The sequence below is a fragment of the Strongylocentrotus purpuratus genome, unplaced genomic scaffold, assembly GCF_000002235.5.
Source record: "Strongylocentrotus purpuratus isolate Spur 01 unplaced genomic scaffold, Spur_5.0 spur5_scaffold_18, whole genome shotgun sequence".
In the NCBI taxonomy this organism is placed as follows: Eukaryota; Metazoa; Echinodermata; class Echinoidea; order Camarodonta; family Strongylocentrotidae; genus Strongylocentrotus; species Strongylocentrotus purpuratus.
In genome coordinates, this window is record NW_022145603.1 from 18,179,634 (window position 1) to 18,203,766 (window position 24,133).

Genomic DNA, 24,133 nt, shown 5'->3' on the forward strand with positions numbered 1-24,133 from the left:
AGTGAAATATGAGCATGATCCCGGCATCTGATCGAAAATTAAAGGGCACACTTACGATAGCATATTGACTCAGCTACAACATACTCAAAGCTCAGCGTAAACGAAGATAAAACGACGGAGATATTGCTCGCGAAAGACAAGAATGTAGAAACCAGTTTTGAGAAAAAGTCATGTCCCATAGAGAATACACGCAAAATGTGAAAAATTGACATGCCTCCTTTAATCGCAAAAATACGCCATGATGCCATTGTTCAAATGAAATATCGTGGAGAATACATTCGTAGAGAATATTCTCAGCTAAAACATATCAAAATTTGAAAGAAAATTGATCAATATTTACAGAGATACAATCAATTTTCCAAAAATCTGCTAACGTCATAATATGCAAATTGAAATTTTAAGTTCGGAGGCCATTATGATGACGTCATGAGTTAATTGAGGGTCAAATGAGACATGAAATCATATCTCCGACTCATGATCTATCTAAATATGAAAAAAATTGGGGGTATCTATCCATTCTGAAGAGTTAAAATGAATTTTGTATAGGCTTGTTTTTGCACATGTAATGTGGATAGGGATAATGCAGATCCGCGTGTGCTGTAAACTTTGACGGACGCTCATTGCGTTATCACTGGTCAGAAAAAGGTGAACAAGGTATCAAAATGCTTGGAAAAATGTGGTTGATATGATAGAGAAAATTTGGCGTTTCCATGTTGTAAAATGTCAGTACGCGCACTTACGCGCGGAAACGCGCGCAAAAAAGTGCTCTCGCGCAAAATCTTGAAAATGCTTACAATGGCCTGAAACGTGTGCAAAAAAAATTTGGGACGAATTTGAGCATTTTAAAATTTTAATGCGCGCGTACGTGCGCGTCGAGGTGCGCGCGCAAATTTTGTTGACATTTTTAGTTGAACTTTGACCTGAAGTTGATGTATACCAAATATGGTTTATTTTTGAAGACTCGTTATCGAGATATGATAATGACTTGATTTTTACAAAATGGCGCCTGGATGACGTCACGATGACCCCATGAACTTGAAAAAGGTTTCGGGAACTTCATATCATAGGGCCTGATGACTAGCAGAAATTTGAAGGAAATTGACCAGGTCGAGTTCGAGTAAACGTATACACAAAAAAAGTGTACGGAATAAATAAAAATAAATAAAGAATAAAGAATAAAGAATAAAGAATAAAGAAAGAAAATTCTAACGAAATCAATAGGTGATCTGTCATCGACAGACCACCTAATAAAGAAAGAATAAAGAATAAAGAATAAAGAAAGAAAATTCTAACGAAATCAATAGGTGATCTGTCATCGACAGACCACCTAACTAGAATTTAAATCGTCACGAGGACGATTAAGGTGGTCTGTCTTCAAGTCTTATGATAGATTATAATACTTACTATATTGAGAAAGGGAGAAGTTATATAGACATGTAAACAATGATGATCATCATGATGATCATGATGATGATGATCCTGATAGTAATGGTGATGACGATGTTGATGATGATGATGATCATCATGATGATGTTGATGATGATCATCAACAGACCATGATGACATCTGATTGAAAAAAATGAGGGAACATTTAGATAGCATATAGTCTCAGCTACAACATACTCCAAAATCAACAAAAACCAAACGGAAATAACGGCGATATTGCTCGCAAAAGACAGGAATGTAGAATCCAGATTTGAGAAAAAGTCATCTCCCATAGGGACTACACTCAAAAAGTAATGGATCAAGTGATAATAGGGGAATAATAAAGTAAACATGGTTGTTTATAACATTATTTGTGATTCTACGTGTTTTAATAAGCAAAGGAAAAGGTACAGTGAAAGGTCAAAAAGAAAAAAAAAGTGAAGAAAAAAATTGTTGGAGACGCCCGGACTCGAACCAGGGACTTCGAGGTCGGAAGTCAAGTGCGTTACCGATGTACCAAAATATTTCCCATAGAGATTACACGTAAACGGAAAATGGAATTATCAAATCCCACTTTGTAAGTGAAATATGAGCATGATCCCGGCATCTGATCGAAAATTAAAGGGCACACTTACGATAGCATATTGACTCAGCTACAACATACTCAAAGCTCAGCGTAAACGAAGATAAAACGACGGAGATATTGCTCGCGAAAGACAAGAATGTAGAAACCAGTTTTGAGAAAAAGTCATGTCCCATAGAGAATACACGCAAAATGTGAAAAATTGACATGCCTCCTTTAATCGCAAAAATACGCCATGATGCCATTGTTCCAATGAAATATCGTGTGAAATACATTCGTAGAAAATATTCTCAGCTAAAACATATCAAAATTTGAAAGAAAATTGATCAACATTTACAGAGATACAATCAATTTTCCAAAAATCTGCTAACGTCATAATATGCAAATTGAAATTTTAAGTTCGGAGGCCATTATGATGACGTCATGAGTTAATTGAGGGTCAAATGAGACATGAAATCATATCTCCGACTCATGATCTATCTAAATATGAAAAAAATTGGGGGTATCTATCCATTCTGAAGAGTTAAAATGAATTTTGTATAGGCTTGTTTTTGCACATGTAATGTGGATAGGGATAATGCAGATCCGCGTGTGCTGTAAACTTTGACGGACGCTCATTGCGTTATCACTGGTCAGAAAAAGGTGAACAAGGTATCAAAATGCTTGGAAAAATGTGGTTGATATGATAGAGAAAATTTGGCGTTTCCATGTTGTAAAATGTCAGTACGCGCACTTACGCGCGGAAACGCGCGCAAAAAAGTGCTCTCGCGCAAAATCTTGAAAATGCTTACAATTGCCTGAAACGTGTGCAAAAAAAATTTGGAACGAATTTGAGCATTTTAAAATTTTAATGCGCGCGTACGTGCGCGTCGAGGTGCGCGCGCAAATTTTGTTGACATTTTTAGTTGAACTTTGACCTGAAGTTGATGTATACCAAATATGGTTTATTTTTGAAGACTCGTTATCGAGATATGATAATGACTTGATTTTTACAAAATGGCGCCTGGATGACGTCACGATGACCCCATGAACTTGAAAAAGGTTTCGGGAACTTGATATTATAGGGCCTAATGACTATCAGAAATTTGAAGGAATTTGACCAAGTCGATTTCGAGTAAACGTATACACAAAAAAAGTGTACGGAAGAAATAAAAATAAACTAGAATTTAAATCGTCACGAGGACGATTAAGGTGGTCTGTCTTCAAGTCTTATGATAGATTATAATACTTACTATATTGAGAAAGGGAGAAGTTATATAGACATGTAAACAATGATGATCATCATGATGATCATGATGATGATGATCCTGATAGTAATGGTGATGACGATGTTGATGATGATGATGATCATCATGATGATGTTGATGATGATCATCAACAGACCATGATGACATCTGATTGAAAAAAATGAGGGAACAATTAGATAGCATATAGTCTCAGCTACAACATACTCCAAAATCAACAAAAACCAAACGGAAATAACGGCGATATTGCTCGCAAAAGACAGGAATGTAGAATCCAGATTTGAGAAAAAGTCATCTCCCATAGGGACTACACTCAAAAAGTAATGGATCAAGTGATAATAGGGGAATAATAAAGTAAACATGGTTGTTTATAACATTATTTGTGATTCTACGTGTTTTAATAAGCAAAGGAAAAGGTACAGTGAAAGGTCAAAAAGAAAAAAAAAGTGAAGAAAAAAATTGTTGGAGACGCCCGGACTCGAACCAGGGACTTCGAGGTCGGAAGTCAAGTGCGTTACCGATGTACCAAAATATTTCCCATAGAGATTACACGTAAACGGAAAATGGAATTATCAAATCCCACTTTGTAAGTGAAATATGAGCATGATCCCGGCATCTGATCGAAAATTAAAGGGCACACTTACGATAGCATATTGACTCAGCTACAACATACTCAAAGCTCAGCGTAAACGAAGATAAAACGACGGAGATATTGCTCGCGAAAGACAAGAATGTAGAAACCAGTTTTGAGAAAAAGTCATGTCCCATAGAGAATACACGCAAAATGTGAAAAATTGACATGCCTCCTTTAATCGCAAAAATACGCCATGATGCCATTGTTCAAATGAAATATCGTGTGAAATACATTCGTAGAAAATATTCTCAGCTAAAACATATCAAAATTTGAAAGAAAATTGATCAACATTTACAGAGATACAATCAATTTTCCAAAAATCTGCTAACGTCATAATATGCAAATTGAAATTTTAAGTTCGGAGGCCATTATGATGACGTCATGAGTTAATTGAGGGTCAAATGAGACATGAAATCATATCTCCGACTCATGATCTATCTAAATATGAAAAAAATTGGGGGTATCTATCCATTCTGAAGAGTTAAAATGAATTTTGTATAGGCTTGTTTTTGCACATGTAATGTGGATAGGGATAATGCAGATCCGCGTGTGCTGTAAACTTTGACGGACGCTCATTGCGTTATCACTGGTCAGAAAAAGGTGAACAAGGTATCAAAATGCTTGGAAAAATGTGGTTGATATGATAGAGAAAATTTGGCGTTTCCATGTTGTAAAATGTCAGTACGCGCACTTACGCGCGGAAACGCGCGCAAAAAAGTGCTCTCGCGCAAAATCTTGAAAATGCTTACAATTGCCTGAAACGTGTGCAAAAAAAATTTGGAACGAATTTGAGCATTTTAAAATTTTAATGCGCGCGTACGTGCGCGTCGAGGTGCGCGCGCAAATTTTGTTGACATTTTTAGTTGAACTTTGACCTGAAGTTGATGTATACCAAATATGGTTTATTTTTGAAGACTCGTTATCGAGATATGATAATGACTTGATTTTTACAAAATGGCGCCTGGATGACGTCACGATGACCCCATGAACTTGAAAAAGGTTTCGGGAACTTGATATTATAGGGCCTAATGACTATCAGAAATTTGAAGGAATTTGACCAAGTCGATTTCGAGTAAACGTATACACAAAAAAAGTGTACGGAAGAAATAAAAATAAACTAGAAATTTAATTCGTCATGGGGACGAATTAGGTGGTCTGTTTTCAATTTTATGATCATTAAAAAGTCAACAACAAAAAAGTGGGAAACAAAATTGTTGGAGACTCCCGGACTCGAACCAGGGACCTCGAGGTCGGAAGTCAAGTGCGTTACCGATATACCAAAACATTTCCCATAGAGATTACACGTAAACGGAAAATGGAATTCTCAAATCCCACATTGTAAGTGAAATATGAGCATGATCCCGGCATTTGATCGACAAATAAAGGGCATTTTATGAAAGCTTATTTTCTAAGCTACAACATACTCAAGGTTCAGCGTAAACAAAGATAAAACGACGGAGATATTGCTCGCGAAAGACGAGAATGTAGAATCCAGTTTTGAGAAAAAGTCATGTCCCATAGAGAATACACGCAAAATGTGAAAAATTGACATGCCTCCATTAATCGCAAAAATACGCCATGATATTATTGTCAAAATGAATTATTGTGGTGACTGCATTTGTAGAGAATATTCTAAGGTAGAACATATCAAAATTTGAAAGAAAATTGATTAATATTTACAGAGATACAATCAATTTTCCAAAAATCTGCTGACGTCATAATATGCAAATTGATATTTTGAGTTCGGAGGCCATTATGATGACGTCATGAGTTAATTGAGGGTCGAATGAGACATGAAATCATATCTCCAACTCATGTTTTCTCTAACCATGATATAAAAGTTGGGGTCAATGGACTATCTGAAGAGCTATTTTGATTTTTAAAATGGCATGTTTTTGATCAAATTTGCATAATATTGCCCATAGCAGCACGCGCGGATTTTGAACTTTGACGCGCGCTCACGGCCTTATGAAAAGTCAAGAGTAACTGAAATTATTGTAAATTGTCATTTACGGTAGGAGGAATCTAAATCATGTAAAAAAATTGAATTTGACCTTTTCCGCGCGCCGTGCGCGCGCGCAACGCGCGCGGGGACACGTACGGACGGAAAATTTTGAAATGCTTAAAATGACCTGATTCGTACTCTCGTTTAAAAGTTTAGTGATTTTGAGCATTTTAAAATTTTGACGCGCGCGTACGTGCGCGTCATGACCTTTATGTGACCTTTGATGACATGACTTGTTGACCCTTGACCTGAAGTATATATGATATGAATATGAATGACCTTTGATAATGCATCATGAAGATATGATGGATAATGTGATTCCACAAAATGGCGCCTGGATGACGTCACGATGACTTGATGACCTTGAAAATGTTCCTGTCACGTCTCATGACAATGACCTATCACTGTGTTAAAATTGAAAGAAATTAATATAACCAATCTTGAGTTATCCTATGAACAAAAAAGTGTAGGAAATAAATAAAAATAAAGAATAAATAAATAAATAATAATAATAAAGAAAATTCTGACGAAAACAATAGGTGATCTGTTTTCAACAGACCACCTAATAAAGAAATAAAGAAAGAAAATTCTGACGAAAACAATAGGTAGTCTGTCGAAGACAGACCACCTAATAATGATAAAGAAAATCCTTCAAAGTTCTAGAAAATGTGCAATTTCAACATTCAATTGAAAATTCCGACATGATCCCAACATCTGATCAAAAAACAAAGTACACCGGTTTTGTAGCCCATGGTCTCAGCTATAACATACCAAAATTTGGGATGAAATAGAGCACGAATAAGCGAGATAGTGCTCAAAGATTAATGCCATGTAGATTCACGATGTGAACGAAATTCACCTTCCATAGACAATACACGCAAATGAAGAAAATTCTGACATGTCGCCTTTAATTGAAATTTTCACCATGATGACGTCATCAAAATGAAAAACAATGGGCACTGATCTTGTAGAGAATTGTCTCAGCTACAACATATCTAAGTTTGGAAGTAAATCAATCAATATTTACAGAGATACAATCAATTTGCCATACATATGATGACGTCATAATATGCAAATTCGTTTTTTGAGTTCCAAGGCCATTATGATGATGTCACGATATATATAATGGCCAAATGAGACCTAAAATCATATTTCCAACTCATATTCTATCCAAATATGAGAAAAAATTGGGGGCTTTGTGGACTTCCTAAAGAGCTATAATGGATTTTGTATAGGCATGTTTTTGCCCATATATGCTATGTATTACAAGATCACGCGCGTACGGACATGTATTTTAAACGGACGCTAATTCCGTCAATAATGGTCATGAAAAGCTAAACATGGTATCAAATTGTTCGGAAAAAGATAAGGAATACCCTCGTCAAAAGGACGTACTAGAAAATTATTCTTCGTTTGGCCGCTACGAACGAAAACGCGCAAAAATGCGTGTTTTGCGTGATTTTTATGAAATGCGTAAAATGGCCTGAAACGTATCCAAAATGAATTTGAGGTGATTTGGAGCATTTTGAAATTTGCGCGCGCACTGACGCTCGGACGTACGCGCACGCGCGCGTTTTTTGACCTGAAATTGACCGGACTGATATTGACCTTGATCATGGTAAATATGAATGAGAAATGACTTTCAGTTATGAAGTTATGATCATTTGAGATTTTCCAAAAAAAACACAAAATGGCGCCTGGATGACGTCATGAAGACTTGATGACCTTGAAAAGGTTACTGTCACGTCTCATGACAATGACCTATGACTGTGCCAAAATTGAAAGAAATTGACTGGACGGATCTTGAGTTATCCTGTGAACAAAAAAGTGGAAGAAATAAAAATAAAGAAATAAAGAAAGACTAGAATTTAAATCGTCACGAGGACGATTAAGGTGGTCTGTCTTCAAGTCTTATGATAGATTATAATACTTACTATATTGAGAAAGGGAGAAGTTATATAGACATGTAAACAATGATGATCATCATGATGATCATGATGATGATGATCTTGATAGTAATGGTGATGACGATGTTGATGATGATGATGATGATCATGATGATGTTGATGATGATCATCAACAGACCATGATGACATCTGATTGAAAAAAATGAGGGAACATTTAGATAGCATATAGTCTCAGCTACAACATACTCCAAAATCAACAAAAACCAAACGGAAATAACGGCGATATTGCTCGCAAAAGACAGGAATGTAGAATCCAGATTTGAGAAAAAGTCATCTCCCATAGGGACTACACTCAAAAAGTAATGGATCAAGTGATAATAGGGGAATAATAAAGTAAACATGGTTGTTTATAACATTATTTGTGATTCTACGTGTTTTAATAAGCAAAGGAAAAGGTACAGTGAAAGGTCAAAAAGAAAAAAAAAGTGAAGAAAAAAATTGTTGGAGACGCCCGGACTCGAACCAGGGACCTCGAGGTCGGAAGTCAAGTGCGTTATACCGATGTACCAAAATATTTCCCATAGAGATTACACGTAAACGGAAAATGAAATTATCAAATCCCACTTTGTAAGTGAAATATGAGCATGATCCCGGCATCTGATCGAAAATTAAAGGGCACACTTACGATAGCATATTGACTCAGCTACAACATACTCAAAGCTCAGCGTAAACGAAGATAAAACGACGGAGATATTGCTCGCGAAAGACAAGAATGTAGAAACCAGTTTTGAGAAAAAGTCATGTCCCATAGAGAATACACGCAAAATGTGAAAAATTGACATGCCTCCTTTAATCGCAAAAATACGCCATGATGCCATTGTTCAAATGAAATATCTTGGAGAATACATTCGTAGAAAATATTCTCAGCTAAAACATATCAAAATTTGAAAGAAAATTGATCAATATTTACAGAGATACAATCAATTTTCCAAAAATCTGCTAACGTCATAATATGCAAATTGAAATTTTAAGTTCGGAGGCCATTATGATGACGTCATGAGTTAATTGAGGGTCAAATGAGACATGAAATCATATCTCCGACTCATGATCTATCTAAATATGAAAAAAATTGGGGGTATCTATCCATTCTGAAGAGTTAAAATGAATTTTGTATAGGCTTGTTTTTGCACATGTAATGTGGATAGGGATAATGCAGATCCGCGTGTGCTGTAAACTTTGACGGACGCTCATTGCGTTATCACTGGTCAGAAAAAGGTGAACAAGGTATCAAAATGCTTGGAAAAATGTGGTTGATATGATAGAGAAAATTTGGCGTTTCCATGTTGTAAAATGTCAGTACGCGCACTTACGCGCGGAAACGCGCGCAAAAAAGTGCTCTCGCGCAAAATCTTGAAAATGCTTACAATGGCCTGAAACGTGTGCAAAAAAAATTTGGAACGAATTTGAGCATTTTAAAATTTTAATGCGCGCGTACGTGCGCGTCGAGGTGCGCGCGCAAATTTTGTTGACATTTTTAGTTGAACTTTGACCTGAAGTTGATGTATACCAAATATGGTTTATTTTTGAAGACTCGTTATCGAGATATGATAATGACTTGATTTTTACAAAATGGCGCCTGGATGACGTCACGATGACCCCATGAACTTGAAAAAGGTTTCGGGAACTTGATATTATAGGGCCTAATGACTATCAGAAATTTGAAGGAAATTGACCAAGTCGATTTCGAGTAAACGTATACACAAAAAAAGTGTACGGAAGAAATAAAAATAAACTAGAATTTAATTCGTCACGAGGACGAATAAGGTGGTCTGCCTTCAAGTTATATAGACATGTAAACAATGATGATCATCATGATGATCATGATGATGATGATCTTGATAGTAATTGTGATGACGAATATGATGATGATGATGATCATGATGATGTTGATGATTATCATCAACAGACCATGATGACATCAGACTGAAAAAAATGAGAGAACATTGAGATAGTATATAGTCTCAGCTACAACATACTCAAAAATCAACAAAAATCAAGCCGAAATAACGGCGATATTGCTCGCAAAAGACAAGAATGTAGAATCCAGATTTGAGAAAAAGTCATCTCCCATAAGGATTACACGCAAAAAGTAATGGATCAAGTGATAATAGGGTAATAATAAAGTAAATATGGTTGTTTATTACATTATTTGCGATTGTATGTGTTTTAATATTCAAAGGAGATGGTACAGTGAAAGGTCAAAAAGAAAAAAAAGTGAAGAAAAAAAATTGTTGGAGACGCCCGGACTCGAACCAGGGACCTCGAGGTCGGAAGTCAAGTGCGTTGCCGATATACCAAAACATTTCCTATAGAGATTACACGTAAACGGAAAATGTAATTCTCAAATCCCACTTTGTAAGTGAAATATGAGCATGATCCCGGCATCTGATCGAAAAATAAAAGGCACACTTGTGATAGCTTATTGTCTCAGCTACAACATACTCAAAGCTCAGGGTAAACAAAGATAAAACGACGGAGATATTGCTCGCGAAAGACGAGAATGTAGAAACCAGTTTTGAGAAAAAGTCATGTCCCATAGAGAATACACGCAAAATGTGAAAAATTGACATGCCTCCTTTAATCGCAAAAATACGCCATGATGCCTTTGTCAAAATGAAATATCGTGGTGACTGCATTTGTAGAGAATATTCTAAGGTAGAACATATCAAAATTTGAAAGAAAATTGATCAATATTTGCAGAGATACAATCAATTTTCCAAAAATCTGCTGACGTCATAATATGAAAATTGAAATTTTGAGTTCGGAGGCCATTATGATGACGTCATGAGTTAATTGAGGGTCAAATGAAACATGAAATCATATCTCCAACTCATAATCTATTTAAATATGAAAGAAATTGGGGGGTATCTATCCATCCTGAAGAGTTACAATGAATTTTGTATAGGCATGTTTTTGCACATGTATGTTATGTATTACAAGAGCTCGCACGCACGGTAATTATCTTAAACGGACGCTCATTCCGTTATTAATGGGCAGAAAAAGTTGAACAAGGTATCAAAATGCTTGAAAAAATGTGCCAAATATGATGACAGAAAAAATTTGGCGATTCTATGTTGGAAGATGCAATTATGCGCGAAAACGCGCGCGCATGTCCGTGCGCGCGTTTTTTTGCAAAATGCTTAAAATGGCCTGAAACGTATGCAAAATTAATTTGGAACGAATTTGACCATTTTAAAATTTTAATGCGCGCGTACGTGCGCGTCGAGGTGCGCGCGCAAATTTTTTTGACATTTTTCGTTGACCTTTGACCGGAAGTTGATGTATACTAAATATGGTTTATTTTTGATTACTCGTTATTGAGATATGATAATGACCTGATTTTTACAAAATGGCGCCTGGATGACGTCACGATGACCCCATGAACTTGAAAAAGGTTTCGGGAACTTCATATCATAGGGCCTGATGACTAGCAGAAATTTGAAGGAAATTGACCAGGTCGAGTTCGAGTAAACGTATACACAAAAAAAGTGTACGGAATAAATAAAAATAAATAAAGAATAAAGAATAAAGAATAAAGAATAAAGAATAAAGAAAGAAAATTCTAACGAAATCAATAGGTGATCTGTCATCGACAGACCACCTAATAAAGAATAAAGAATAAAGAAAGAAAATTCTAACGAAATCAATAGGTGATCTGTCATCGACAGACCACCTAAGCAATAGGTGATCTGTCATCGACAGACCACCTAAAAATTCTGACGAAAACAATAGGTAGTCTGTCGAAGACAGACCACCTAATAAAGAATAAAGAATAAAGAATAAAGAAAGAAAATTCTAACGAAATCAATAGGTGATCTGTCATCGACAGACCACCTAATAAAGAATAAAGAATAAAGAATAAAGAAAGAAAATTCTAACGAAATCAATAGGTGATCTGTCATCGACAGACCACCTAACTAGAAATTTAATTCGTCATGGGGACGAATTAGGTGGTCTGTTTTCAATTTTATGATCATTAAAAAGTCAACAACAAAAAAGTGGGAAACAAAATTGTTGGAGACTCCCGGACTCGAACCAGGGACCTCGAGGTCGGAAGTCAAGTGCGTTACCGATATACCAAAACATTTCCCATAGAGATTACACGTAAACGGAAAATGGAATTCTCAAATCCCACATTGTAAGTGAAATATGAGCATGATCCCGGCATTTGATCGACAAATAAAGGGCATTTTATGAAAGCTTATTTTCTAAGCTACAACATACTCAAGGTTCAGCGTAAACAAAGATAAAACGACGGAGATATTGCTCGCGAAAGACGAGAATGTAGAATCCAGTTTTGAGAAAAAGTCATGTCCCATAGAGAATACACGCAAAATGTGAAAAATTGACATGCCTCCATTAATCGCAAAAATACGCCATGATATTATTGTCAAAATGAATTATTGTGGTGACTGCATTTGTAGAGAATATTCTAAGGTAGAACATATCAAAATTTGAAAGAAAATTGATTAATATTTACAGAGATACAATCAATTTTCCAAAAATCTGCTGACGTCATAATATGCAAATTGATATTTTGAGTTCGGAGGCCATTATGATGACGTCATGAGTTAATTGAGGGTCGAATGAGACATGAAATCATATCTCCAACTCATGTTTTCTCTAACCATGATATAAAAGTTGGGGTCAATGGACTATCTGAAGAGCTATTTTGATTTTTAAAATGGCATGTTTTTGATCAAATTTGCATAATATTGCCCATAGCAGCACGCGCGGATTTTGAACTTTGACGCGCGCTCACGGCCTTATGAAAAGTCAAGAGTAACTGAAATTATTGTAAATTGTCATTTACGGTAGGAGGAATCTAAATCATGTAAAAAAAATTGAATTTGACCTTTTCCGCGCGCCGTGCGCGCGCGCAACGCGCGCGGGGACACGTACGGACGGAAAATTTTGAAATGCTTAAAATGACCTGATTCGTACTCTCGTTTAAAAGTTTAGTGATTTTGAGCATTTTAAAATTTTGACGCGCGCGTACGTGCGCGTCATGACCTTTATGTGACCTTTGATGACATGACTTGTTGATCCTTGACCTGAAGTATATATGATATGAATATGAATAACCTTTGATAATGCATCATGAAGATATGATGGATAATGTGATTCCACAAAATGGCGCCTGGATGACGTCACGATGACTTGATGACCTTGAAAATGTTCCTGTCACGTCTCATGACAATGACCTATCACTGTGTTAAAATTGAAAGAAATTAATATAACCAATCTTGAGTTATCCTATGAACAAAAAAGTGTAGGAAATAAATAAAAATAAAGAATAAATAAATAAATAATAATAATAAAGAAAATTCTGACGAAAACAATAGGTGATCTGTTTTCAACAGACCACCTAATAAAGAAAAATCTTGACAAAATCAAAAGGTGATACGTTGACTTCGTTACGTATCACCTAATAATAATAATGATGATAATAACAATGAGTTAAACAATAATAGTCAAAATAATAATTATGATATTAATCTACATTTATAAGCGCTTAATAGGAAATACCTCCACTAAGCGCTTTACAAAACCATGTCAGTGGATTCATCCACGCACAGCGTGCACCATCTCCACTCCCTGGGGAGCATTCCTACATTTAGGTCACCGTGGGGGCATATTAACAAAAATGCTTTTTTCGTCCCACCAGATCTCCATTTTCTCCAGGGTTTGGAGTGAAAAATGTAGATCGAGCCTTGTCCAAGGACATAAGTGCCGTGTCGGGGATAGAAACCACGACCTTTGCGTGTCATGTCAATTTCTTTAACCTCTAACACAAGAAGGACTATAAAAAAGTACTTAACGAAGCCCTCGGTGATACATTCCAATACCCAAACGATCATTTGAAGACAATCAAGACATCATATCACACGAATTGTAGCATTTATATGTAAGTGTTTTTTCTATACCAAACGTAGACTGTTGGAAACATTAATCAGGGGCTTTATCCACCGAATACCATATCCCTTCATTGATGATGAACATTATTTAGCATGTAGGGAGAATTACAGCAACTTGGTTATTTAAAAGATTCCATAGATTTGTTTCATTTTCTTTAATTTTCCTCATAGTTATCCATTTTCATTACATGTAGACATGAATACAATAATAGTCAAAATAATAATTATGATATTAATCTACATTTATAAGCGCTTAATAGGAAATACCTCCACTAAGCGCTTTACAAAACCATGTCAGTGGATTCATCCACGCACAGCATATTATTCATCCAAAAGGCATAAAAACACGATGCCAACTAACGATTTCAAAGGGCCTGTGCGTCACCTATTGAAATGTTCGAAAGTGACAATGTCGTATTTCGTAATCCGAATATGATTTATATGGGGTTTACAATAGGATAGTAAAATTGCCTTCCGAGTTGACTATTCGAAAAAGAATGCAACCGTGTTCTTATCGTGTGACATTGTGTCTTGTCATCATTAAACGAGAATACAAACTTACCTAAAAAGATGAAGATAATCGGTAAAATCTCTTCTCCAAAAAACCTAAGAGCCATCCTCACAGCAGCTGTCCTTTCTGTAGGGTACACGTAAACGTTAATGACCACTTTTTCTAGGTGCAAGCTTATACAAGCAGAAAAAACGCTATTGAAATTGATCTATTCAAAACTATTCAAAAGGATGAAATGAATGACAAGGACAGACAACCCCGAGAGCGTGATTGTCTGGAGGTTGTATTATTTCCTGCAGACGACCGTTTTCCGTCTCAATCTCTCTCTTCACCCCCCCCCCCCCATCTCCCTCTTTTCAACACCACTGATAAATGTTGATGATACTCACGGTATTGTGATTTCACAATGATTTCTCTATCATTATAACATGAATTTGTAATGCCATAAATCCATACTGTGTGTTATGATTGGGGGCAATTGGAGAGAGAAATGATAGAAATAACAGCCTGTAAACAAGTGAGGGAAAAATCAGGAATGGAAAATAAATGTGCCTACCTAAATCACTATGCATTTCATTTTTTCCTCTGTCTATCAAATAATTAATAATATCAATAATTCTGTTGAAATATAATCATTGGAGAGAGACATTTACAATATACATGTGCATTATTTCTTCTTGTCTTCTCTGCTTATGCTATTTTCATGTAGTACAATGAGTTGTGTTTGTAACTTTTATATATTGAAAATTGAATAAAACTAGTGAATGAATGCATTAATTAATGGATATCGATTGCCCTCCCCGCACAGACAAACATGAAGCTTATTATTGCGCATGCTCAGAACAGGATGACGTCATGATCTTCCTGTCTGAAGGTAGAAGGGCGATAATCTGTGTGAAATCATAAGGGATAACATCCTCCTGGTCCCAAGCAGACATTCTTATGAATACTAGACGAACCAGAATCCCTCAATTCTCTTCATCAATAGAAATCGTTTAGGGTTAAGCAATATCTTTTGACTGGAAAGGTGGAAACTATCATTTATTTCCTGTTGCTGTCACGAACTGAGAGAATCGTGCAACCATTCAGTAGTGAGGCCAAGGTTAACGTGGGTGTCTGTTTGAATAATGGTAACCTGACGGCTGACGCAATGGAGTTGTGGATTTGTAAAGCAATGGCTGTAAAAATTCATTAAAAAACGGTACTTCCAGTAAATTAAACCTAACACGGCGCATTTCCTCCGTTTCAAATAAAGGTTCACCTTCATTAAAACAAAATTCTTCTGATCAATCTTGTCTAGATTATTGAGGGGATGACATCCAAAAGGGCTTCATGACCTCTTGCTCTCTTAGCTATATGTTGGAGCTGTAGAAAAAAGTATGCATCGAGAATAATATTAGTTTATTTCTTTATTAAAGAATTTCAAGGCATCTTAATTCAGTTTTTACTTCGTGTTTTTTTTTTAAATTTGTGCTGGATATGGGTGGGCACTAGAGACCCCTACATATATATATATATATATGATCCATTTCCCTCTGCCACATATATCACACCTGTATTCCCCTATTTGGTTTTCACCTCCGATAAAAAGTCACTTACTCAAACAATATTTTCATCTATTGCACAGCCTTCAAAATGTTATCAAGTATATTTTGTTTATTCGTCGTAATTTTTGAGTGGCTACCTTTGCTTGTATACATCTCGTTTTTTCTAAGACAAAGTGTGTCCCCGCCCTTTAGATAATGTCATTGAAAGTGATATACAAGGCCAGGTATGCTTTGATATTAGATCAATATTTTAATAGCAGGGAGAAACAGGTCAATATCAAATATCGAGATACTTGTTCTCTCTTATTATTCGTTGTTGGACATGCTTGAGTGTTTTTCATTGAAAATTTCGGTCAAAATAAATCAAGAAATATGAAAAACTACAACATTATTTGTGCTTCGGAAGTATTCAGAGTTTAGACATCTTAGAAACATGTAACAAGAAATTCAAAGAATAGTATTTTTGCAAACTAAAGTGATTGCAGTTCTTCTTCGCTGGTTTATTATCAATGATCAATATTCATTATAACATGGGTCCTTTTATAGCGTTCATGGATATTAGATTTCAGACTTTTGGCGGTCTACAATTATTACCCCGACTTCCGCATGGCTACCATTATGGCGCTCTAGTATTTTAAAGAATTAAATCCTGCTAGGTACTGAATTACCACACCTGGGTGGATTGTGGCAATTGTAGATTAATATCTTGCCAAAGGATATTAGTGCCGAGGCGGGAATCGAACCGCGAACCATTTGATCAACAGTCCGCTGACTTATCCACTAGTCCACGGCTCCTCCAGGTTTGTTCGGATTGCGTCTCTAGTTGTGATTGGTAGCTCGCAAGCTGTCACGCTATCCTCCTATTACTCTGGTGTAAGAATCAGTGCAACAGCAGCAACCATGAATCTCGAGGTAGTGACCCTCAATTATTTCGCATGTTAGGGTGGAGTTACGGTGGTTCTAGGGAGTGTCCTCATCCTACGGACATCCACAAAGCAGTCCCGGGCCAGAGCAGACACCAATATTCCGTGGGGGTACGCCTGCAGATGCAGAGGGTCTTGAAAACCTCACGCGTAAGATCAAGGCGTCCAAGGTTGTCCTATGCGTCATAACTGCGTTTCTCATATGCCACCTCCCGTTCGGCATAATGCACATGCATGGCCATTTCGGAAACAAAATTACTTTGACCAGCTTTACCCCAGCTTTATTATGTCACGTAAACAATTTCCCTGTGTCACATTTCATTCACCATGTGCCCAGTAATTATAAAAAGCACGCATGTGCACAACCAGTGGCGTACGCAGGATTTTTTCAAGGGGGTGGTTTTCAAATCGGGGGGGGGGGGGGGTCTCCAAAATAACATACATAAAACATACACATAAAAAAAAATCGAGGGGGGGTTTAACCCCAAAACCACCCCCCTGCGTACGCGCCTGTGCACAACTAACAACCGCTATTTCTAAATTCACGGTAGAGACCGGAGATGAAAGATCATCAAAACCACGATCACAAACTGCTGCAAAATCAATAGAATGTCCATCACCAATAGAAATGAGCGAAGTTATCCTGTATATAACTAGAACATTACATTAGGGTATTTAAATTGCACTGGAAATTATTTATCGAATTTTTATTTTGATCGTATTGATCGTACGAGGAAGAAGGTGTGATTTACAACAGCGAGGAAGGCATACACAACCTCTTTATTTAAGAAAAGTCAATTGAAGAAGGTTAGGAAAGGAAATTGAAAATTGGAGAAAGGAGAAAATTGGAGATATGAGAAAATAGAAAAAGGATGACATTTCAATTCGAGTTTCCATAATTTGTAAATGATGTATTTGCGATGTAGCTACGTAAACACGGCGGAAATTATTGCGGTGGAATACAATCAATTATTGAAAAAACTAGGTCCACTGTGGTGGGTAATTTGCTAATTGCTCGAGTTGGATGTCATACATATCTGCTCCTTTAGATGCCATGATGAGAATCTTTTGACCAGTTGGAAGCAAGGTATTCCATCAAATTGGCTGGATTCGGAGCTGTCTCCCAGAATATCCCATGTTCATCCATGAAGCCATGTACCTTTTGCCTATTTTAATAAACGTTTTTATTTTTGAACCATTTACTTAAAACCTTGGCTTCCTAAACCATGGCTATCTACTACACGTTACTCAATACTACCACATTTCAACTGAACACATTTACCGGGAGAACCGCTGTGTATCTCGGCATCGGCATTCCTTGCATCATCGTCCTCCTAGCTGGAAATGTGATGGTAATTGCGGCAGTTTTTACTCAAAGAGCGCTGAAGAAACCGTCTTACTATCTCCTAACCAGCTTGGCCATTACCGATGTTATCACCGGAACAATCGCCATTCCTCTTGAGCTTTATCGCAGGGTTGTCACCAACGATATCACCTGCTCGGCAAAATGGGACGTGTACTTCACTAGCGTTGTGTACATGTGCGCCAGTGATTCCATGTTTCATATGGTGATCATCACGTTCGACCGTTACTTGGCCGTCTTGAAACCGCTACGGTATAATGCTCTCATGACACCACAGCGTATCCTTATGTTGGCTTTACTCGGCTGGCTAACATCCACGCTGATCGCAATAGAACAGATTGTAACCGAAAGCGTTAAACCAACTATTCCATCTTTTTATTGTTCGAATGTTCGAATTTACCCCACGACAACAACGGATACTAACGATATTTTGATCTTCTGCATTATCATATCATGCAATGTTGCTGTAGTCATGTTCAACATTCAAATTTTACGAATCGCGGTAAAGCAGGCGCGTCGCATAACCGCCATCCAATGCGTCGGACAGGGAACAGCAACGTCATCTGAAAATCGAGACGCAGCCTTCCGTCAAATCAGAGCGTCAAGGCTTATTGTTTGCGTCGTCATTGCGTTTCTCATCTGCCATACACCCCACGGTGTAAGGCGCTTGTGCTTGGTGGTTTCCAATGACTTTGCTTTCAACGGCGCCATCAGCCATGTTGATATTCTGCTCTATTTCATCAGCTCAGCAATTAATCCTTTCATCTACTGTCGAATGGATCGCGTTTTTCGTGAGAGTGTCGTGCGAATGGTTCGGTCCGTTTGGAGATCCAGAGCGACTGGCAACGAGGAACATATGACCACAACAACTGATCAATCAATGACGTACACGGCATAATATGTCGTCATGATATATCATGTTGCAAGTATACACTGTCTCTAAATAAGAACGAAATAATTTGAAAAAAGAGCTCTATAGCCCGTTCCACACGATGCCTCACTTTGATTGCCTCATGCATTAAGCGTTAACAAAAACAATTCTTACCTTTTCTATACAATGTCACAAGCAGACTTTACAGGTGAAATTCAAAGAAAATCACAAATATGTCAATTAATGTATCACTAGAGACTGGTAAGCTTACAGATGGCCATCGTACAAGTTTTAGGTCAACTACATATCGGGTGATTTATAAAAATACAAATACAACCACCTCCATAGCAGCTGGGATATACGAGATATTCGCCGGAAAAATAACGATGTTTTAATGACGTCACTATATGGACCAATACTGCCCAAGCAGACGACATCCCATAAAGAATGAACATAATTGCAAAGCTATTATTTGTCAAATAATAATGAGTTTACTGTATATAAATGTAATGGCATGTCAAACCATTCAAAACGGGATATGACCTGAATCTGATAACTAAAATATTTTGCTTGTAAATACACAGGATAGGGGTTAATTAACAATCAAAGAAACCAGACTTTCAAGTTGAAAAACCCCCGGAATGATATTAAGGACGGCATTTGTTCCCTCTTGAAACGCCGAACATACCGCGGTGTGTGCAGCTGAATATACAATGGCGTCTTATTTTGGTTAACAAGCGACAGATTCCTTTATTTTTGTATCGCTGCATTTGTCATCAAAATAAAACCATGCGCGGGGTTTAGAGTGAGGCAATAGATTATACATTTAGCCTGACGGTAGTGAAGTAAGAGAAAGAACTCAAGAGAATATGAAAACACAGGCACTGAAAATGTGTGAGATGTCATGGGACATCGTCTGCTTGTGCAAATCATGTCCATACTGTGATCTCACACATCTCAGCAGCGTTCGGAGAGCTCTTCAGGTGCTATGCCGGGGCTGTATATGTAGGCGTCTTGTAATTTATAATAATCATTACTTCGAATGTTTCCAAGCATTGAATTTTGATAACCTTGTCGAACCAAAGTTTCAACTTTGTAATAATGAAAATAAAGTTAGTTTTTAAAATCAATGAATATCTACTTTAAAGAAAAAATGTATCTTATGAAAATGTATCAAAATAAAAAATATGATATAGATAACATAAAAATCAATAAATCAAAAGCCATTACAATTGCCTGCTTTTTTCAAGCTTGTAGTAGCGATTGATGCATATGTCAGTAAAAAAAAACAGTTTGCACTCTACGTTTGATTTCTGTTAAAGCATTACCTCTCGCAACTCGAGTCGCTGACGGAATTTTATGTCAGGCAAATGACGACTTATGGGCAAGTTGCAAGCATGATTAGATCCTTTGTCCAAAGCCTCACTTTATAATTGTAAGCACTATTTGTTTTTATAATTGTGTATTTCCAAAGGGACAATTAATAAGGTTCGCGGTTTGAGTCCCACTTCGGCACTTATGTTCTTGGGTAAGATACCAATCTACGTTTGCCACTCTCCACCTGGGTGTAGTAAACGGGTAGCCGGTAGGAAGAAATCCCTGAATGTTTCTGCGCTTAATTATCACGGTCGCCGTGCAAAAAGCGGGACAATAATACGAATGAGAGAGAACAGAATTGATACTGATAAGGCTACTCTGGGTTGACAAATAAACATTATTATTAGCATCATTAATATTATTATCATTTATACAACTAACATGGAATATCACCCTAGTCATGTCATGTAAAATTGTAAAATTACAGAGTCCCGCCCCCACTCAGTGTTATTTAGGGTACGCATTTGCGTGTTCCCAGCACCCCCCCCCCCCCAAAAGTCCGGTGTGTAAAGTCAATACGGGTAGACCTTTTTCTTTTGTTATACGAGCCTTTTCAGCACCCCCCCCCCTTTCAGCATAAGTCCGGTGTGTAAAGTCAATACGGGTAGACCTTTTTCTTTTGTTACGAGCCGGAGATTTCGGGAACACGCATGGTATCCCTCCGTTCCCGGAGTCAGTGAGGGAGGGGGGCGGGTATAGAGCAGATATGAAACTAAAAATAATCGCGTTAGGATTCGTAATTCGAGTTTAATCCTTATGTTCATTCTGTATGCGTACACACCTATACAGCAGTAACCGTTTGGTGATCACTTGATATAAACACGATTGCAAAGAGTTTCAAGAGATCAATTCAGGGCAATTTCGATACGCTATACTACGTCATCGCATAAAACGTGATTGTAATGTTCGTACATACCATAACGTGATCGAGAAGGCTATTTAAAGTGGCTTCAGTTGACCTGCAGTTATGCAATATAAGTGATTGTTTATTGGCCTCTATATATAGGGTAGGTGTAGGGAATTGGAGACCACCAAGCTTGAACCCATCACTGTCTTTCCGTGTTGGCTCCAATATTGTTATAGCGCCATATGTGGCCTTTAACGACACTATTGCATATATTCAAATCATTTCGAAGACTACAATGCGTTCTTTCTCCGAGAAAATTGGCAAAATTGACCAAGATAAGCAATTTTGATCTTAACATTTTGCGCTGATATAAAAACACAATTTTCACTGAATGTTGTGGTGTATGCATGTATCTAGGGGTGGCTTTTAAAAAGTAGTTTTAAAAGAAAGTGTATGAAGTGTGCCAACCTTCACAGAAAACTTATGTCCATTGTGTGTTGTGAATGGGTAATTGCAATGCACATTATGAATGGTTTCTGATCAGAAATGTGTGTTGGCATTGGGGGACACCAGGTCCAAGATGGGGGCCTACTTTCTCCCAGTTGTTCATTTCATGTTGTAAGGCACTATCATGAAACATATTTGGTGGTTCGTGTCACCATTCTAATTTGAATGCATTTTATTTTAAAGACAAAGGTGAATGCTGGTTAAAAAGAAAGAAAAGTAATTCTCACAGAATGAAACGAAACTTACACTGAATGTTTAAGATTACAATTTTGGTAGAAAATGTATACTGGCTGAGTAATGAGTATAGAAAGATTAGGAAATCAAGGTTAGTAGCCCCGACACGTTTGTGTAGCCCCATATGCATATTTGTGTGTACAGTGCTTGTTACTTTACCAAGACTGCCCCAAATTTATGATGATACTGATGACTCCTTTGCGGTACACACCAATACTTACATGCTACATGATAAACTTTTACTGATCCATTCCACACCTTTTCTTTCAAAAAATGCAATCGGATGACCAGAACTCCCCTTTATCTTAAAAGGTAAAGACCAGTATTGGAAACGCCCCAATTTCAAAAAATGAAATGGAAGCTCTCATTACCAATCATGTGGAAGAATATGTTTTGACTAATACATGATGATAAAAAAATTTGCCGGGAAACCGCCTACTAATTCATATATTTGGTAAATTTGTTTCTCTCATGGACTGTGAGAGATATAAGGTAGTCCCATATACATCTTTTTGTGTATTGCTTGTTACTTTACGAAGAATGGGCCAAATTTCTTATCATTTTGATGATTCCAGAACCTTGCAGATGCTAGATGCTAGATGATCAACCTTTTCTGATCGATTCCACAACGTTTCTTTCACAATGCAATCGCATGACCATAACTGGTCTTTACCTTTAAGAAGTTGTTTCTATGCTGTGAGTTTGATCAATGCAAAAGTCACATTGCCAGAACACTATTCTGAAAGTATTTCAACATAATTTAAAGCACCTTTATTACTGTAAACAAAAAAAAAACTACAGAAATATTTTGGGCCACATTGTTTTAAAACCGTTTCAAACTAACAGTAAGTTCATTGGCTGCATGTATCTCTTTCAAAAAGTGTTTGAACTAACTATTACAATCACATTTGCATTCAAATTGTATTTAAAATGTCTTGATTTGTAACTGTCCCCCATTACCTACACATGTAGGTAATGAGAGACCTTTGGTGATGACGTCATTAATCACTGTTATCTTATTATTCAGTTACATCATGACCACAATTTTGTTACCAAATAAAGAAAATAAGTTACTGAAGACAACACAAAACTTTCTGTATGTGTAACATTTTTCATGTTTATGTAAATTATTCAAATGTGCTTAAGGGTCTCCAATTCCCTACACTTACCCTATATACATATATACTTATGTAACATTTAGTGTTTACTGTACATTTGATATTAGCACCATTATTAGCACCACAGAGACATTCAGGGCGATGTCAATACTCGTCGGTATAGGTTAATGCAGCACGTCCTTGTAATGTTTGTCTATACATATCATAATGGGTTGAACAAAGCTACTGAAAGTGGCTTCGGTTCAATTTTCGAAAGTCCTTTGAATCTTGATGAATAAAATTGTATGTGTTTTTGCTTCAGACAATCGGAAAGGCTTTCAAAAAATCAACTCCAGGACAATTCGAATACTCTGCAGTATATCATTATGCAGCACGTCATTATAGTGTTTGTAAGCTTATATTTCGTAGGGTGATTGACAAGGTTAAATGGATAGTTGAGTTCTGTTGCAGAGGATGCTAAACAAATAATTTTTTTGTGAGATAATGAAAAACTGAGTGTCAAATTTGAAAGAACATGCAATTTAAATGACGAAATTGGTTTAGAGACGGTTGAAATATCAACAAATATAACGATTTCTAATATTTGTGTACCATCACAAATATTCAAAATTTAAAACCAGCAGTTGGAAAAAAGATATAGCGCCTTCTACGTTGCATTCCAGCCAATGCTGATGTAGTTTTTTTTTTTTTTTTTTATCGTGTTGGTTATATTACGTATAACCCAATGGCCCATCTGTTGTTATTAATTAATTCATTAACGCTCACCGTATTTTTTTTTAAGTGGAGCTGAATTGGTATGATCGTAAGTTCACACATTTTGGGTCTAAAATGACTTTCATAGCAATTTTAGGTCCTAAAAGGGCACTAGAAATTTCATATGTAAGAATAAGAGCAATTAAACCATGCACTTTGAAGGCAATTGCGGTCTGAAAACAGAACTTAACTATCCCTTTAACGGATGTCTTTGATATGTTATTTATCAGACATAAGATTTGGTTTGCGTATGCGTCAAATTTATTGAAGTAATTTTGTGTTGGTAGAATTAAGCACATGGAATAA

General features: G+C 36.7%; 1 protein-coding gene across 1 annotated transcript; it reads left to right on the forward strand.

Annotated features, from left to right (window-relative positions):
* Positions 1-17,983: 17,983 nt before the first annotated feature.
* Positions 17,984-22,999, forward strand: LOC763591 (alpha-2Db adrenergic receptor-like; the record flags this gene model as incomplete). Its single annotated transcript, XM_001199619.2, has 2 exons — positions 17,984-18,460; positions 22,943-22,999. Coding segments are annotated over exons 1-2 (534 nt in total), but the record flags the coding sequence as incomplete, so codon positions are not given.
* Positions 23,000-24,133: the final 1,134 nt, after the last annotated feature.